This window comes from Merops nubicus, unplaced genomic scaffold (genome assembly GCF_000691845.1).
Source record: "Merops nubicus isolate BGI_N331 unplaced genomic scaffold, ASM69184v1 scaffold35015, whole genome shotgun sequence".
NCBI classification, from domain to species: Eukaryota; Metazoa; Chordata; class Aves; order Coraciiformes; family Meropidae; genus Merops; species Merops nubicus.
In genome coordinates, this window is record NW_008610896.1 from 1 (window position 1) to 2,694 (window position 2,694).

Consider the following 2,694-nt stretch of genomic DNA (forward strand, 5'->3'; position numbering starts at 1 on the left):
CCAGGGCGCTCAGCGGCGGTGGGGGCCACCGGGGTGGCAGCTGGGCCACCTCAGAGCAGGGTGCAGGTGCCCTTGAGCTTGACCTCGGAGGCAGCCCGGACGATGGCCCATTTCTGGGGGGTGTAGGGCGGGTAGCGGGGGGCGTTGAGGGGCTCCAGCCCCATGTTCCTGTGCAGGCAGCCCCGGCGGTGGCTGAAGGTCTCGAAGGTGAACTTCCCGTGGTACCTCCCCAGGCCACTGTTCCCTGCAGACACACGGCAGGGGGGGGGGACTCGCCAGCAGGAAAAAAAACAGGAAAACCTGAGAGGTTCTTCTCGGTGGAACCTCCACCTCCCCCCCACCCTCTCCCAGCTCTGTGGCTGCTCCCTCCTGCAGACCCTCCTGGGGAAGGTCCAAGCGTGTCATTTTTGCTGGTCTGGGTTTCTCTGTGTACTCTTGGCGGGGTCTACAGGGCTTGATTTCTCTCCACCCTATCTACACGTGGTTAGGGGCTACCAGGGCGGTACCAGCGTGGCCCCTACAGTGGCCACTTTCTTCCCAGAGGAGGTCCCAGCGTGTCCTTTTTACTGGTCTGCATTTATCTACCTCAGCTGGGCTGGGTCTACACGGCTCAATCTCCTTCTACAACCTCTGTGGTGCTCTACCAGAGCTACCCATGGTTAGGGGCAACCAGCGTGGCCCTTACAGTGGCCACTTTCTTCCCAGAGGAGGCCTGAGAGCATTGTTTTCACTGGTCTGTGTAAGCCTGACTGGGTCTACCAGGCTCCCTTTCTCTCTGTGGTGCTCTACCCTATCTACCCACCTCTAGGAGCCACCAACGTGGCTCCTACGATGGTCACCACCTTCCCAGAGCTCTTAAAGATCTGAGCCACACTGGCAATGGGGGTTGTCCTCATTCCTGGGGCTGGTTTAAGCCTGAGGTTGCCCCGTGGCTGTTAACAGCCCCGTGACTTCACACCCAAGCTGCAGTGGAAGCCTCAGTCTCACCCCCAGTGACCTGCCCCTGACCAGGCTGCTACCCAACGGCTTCACCCCGGCCTTGGAGGACGTCTGAGTGAATCACCTCCATAAAGATAAAGTTAAGGGGTGGGTGGGAACCACCAAAACTCGTTCCCTGAGCCACAGCTGAGGTGAGGAATTCACCCTGCTTCGGCGCCGTGGTGGCCCAGGAGGAGGGAACTGGGTGCCCACCCCCACAGACGCTGAGCATGAGTGGTGTGAAAGGGGGAGGTGGTCCCAGGGAACACCCTGGGGACTGGGAAGTATCCTGGGGAAAGAAAATTCCCTCTTCTCCCAGCCCCTTCCCTGGACAAGGCGACAGGCAGGGCCCAGAGGTGGGCAAACCTTGCTTTTCACCCCAGGAAAACAACTGCTGCTGCCCCTGGGGAGCAGAAACTCGCCCTCTTCACCCAGGAGGATCTCCACGTCCCCACGAGCAGGTTCTCCAGATGTTTACAAGCATTTTGGTGCCAGGACTTAGTGCTAAAAGGCATCCTGATGGCAGCAGCCTGCTCCTGAGTGAGGGGCAGGGCCCCCCTCCAGCACCAGGCTGTCTGCAGGAGGAGTCTCCCCTACCCCAGGAGCACAACTCGTCGGGTGTGCTCCCAGACAAGGAGCAGAGCGAAGGGAGCAGCACCTGGGGGGCTCCCAGGTAAAGCTGAGCAGGGCAGGACCCCAACCCTGCCACAAGATTAACAGATAGAGCCCAGAAATACCAGGGAAAGAATCAAGAGGTGCAGAATTCGGGCGCCCCACAGAGGGTCTGCATGTGGAGAGGAAGGTCTGGAGATGTTCCTGTGGTGGCCACAGTCAAAATTCCCAACATTTTAGCCAAGACACCTCCATCTATGCAGAGAACACTGTCCTTGGGATGGCCACCAGGGAGAGAAGAAACCTCACAGTCCCCTGGACCTGGGGCTCACCCTGGGAGCCCCCTCTCCCCCGAGACCCCTCCTCAGGGCCAGCCTGGGGGGGGTGACCCTACCGATGCCCCCGAAGGGCAGCGAGGTCAGCGTCACGTGCATCAGGGTGTCGTTGCCACAGAAGCCACCGCTGCTCGTCCCCTCCAGCACCTGGTTCACCACCTGGGAGGGGAGCAGAGAAGGTGCACGTGGGCCTCACACCTTGGCTACCACGGGCAGCGCCTGTCAAACGTCACCCAACTCATCCCTCACTGGCCTCGTGTGCTCAGAAGACCCATCAGAGCACCCAGCGAGGGGGGCACAAGCCCAACTGCCCCATTTCCAGACAGAAGGAAGGAATGTTGGATGCTGAGGGGGGTGAGCCCCTGGCCCACGTTGCCCAGAGAGGTGGTGGAACCATTCCAGGGGAGGTTGGATGGAGCTCTGAGCACCCTGCTCTAGTTGGGGCGGTCCCTGCTCCCTGCAGGGGGGTTGGATGGGGTGACCTGGCAAGATCCCTTCCCACCCAAACCATTCCATGGTTCCACGCTGCCTTCACCCCCATTCCTGGCCATGGCCCACACCCACCTTGCTGTCACAGGAGAAGGCATAGACAGCCAGAGGGCGTGGGCGGGCGTTGATGAACTCAATGGCCTCCTCCACATCAGCCACCACGACGATGGGCAGGATGGGCCCGAAGATCTCCTCCTGCATGGCTGGGTCCGTGGGCAGCACGTCCGCCAGCACCGTGGGAGCTGCGGGGAGGGGTCAGGGGGAGGAGTCTGGCAGGAGG

The 2,694-nt window shown here is 61.2% G+C and overlaps 1 protein-coding gene across 1 annotated transcript; it reads right to left on the bottom strand.

Annotated features, from left to right (window-relative positions):
- Positions 1-50: 50 nt before the first annotated feature.
- On the bottom strand, positions 51-2,654 carry LOC103773681 (aldehyde dehydrogenase family 3 member B1-like; the record flags this gene model as incomplete). Its single annotated transcript, XM_008941058.1, has 3 exons — positions 51-244; positions 1,985-2,084; positions 2,490-2,654. Coding segments are annotated over 3 exons (459 nt in total), but the record flags the coding sequence as incomplete, so codon positions are not given.
- Between the last annotated feature and the right edge of the window lie 40 nt (positions 2,655-2,694).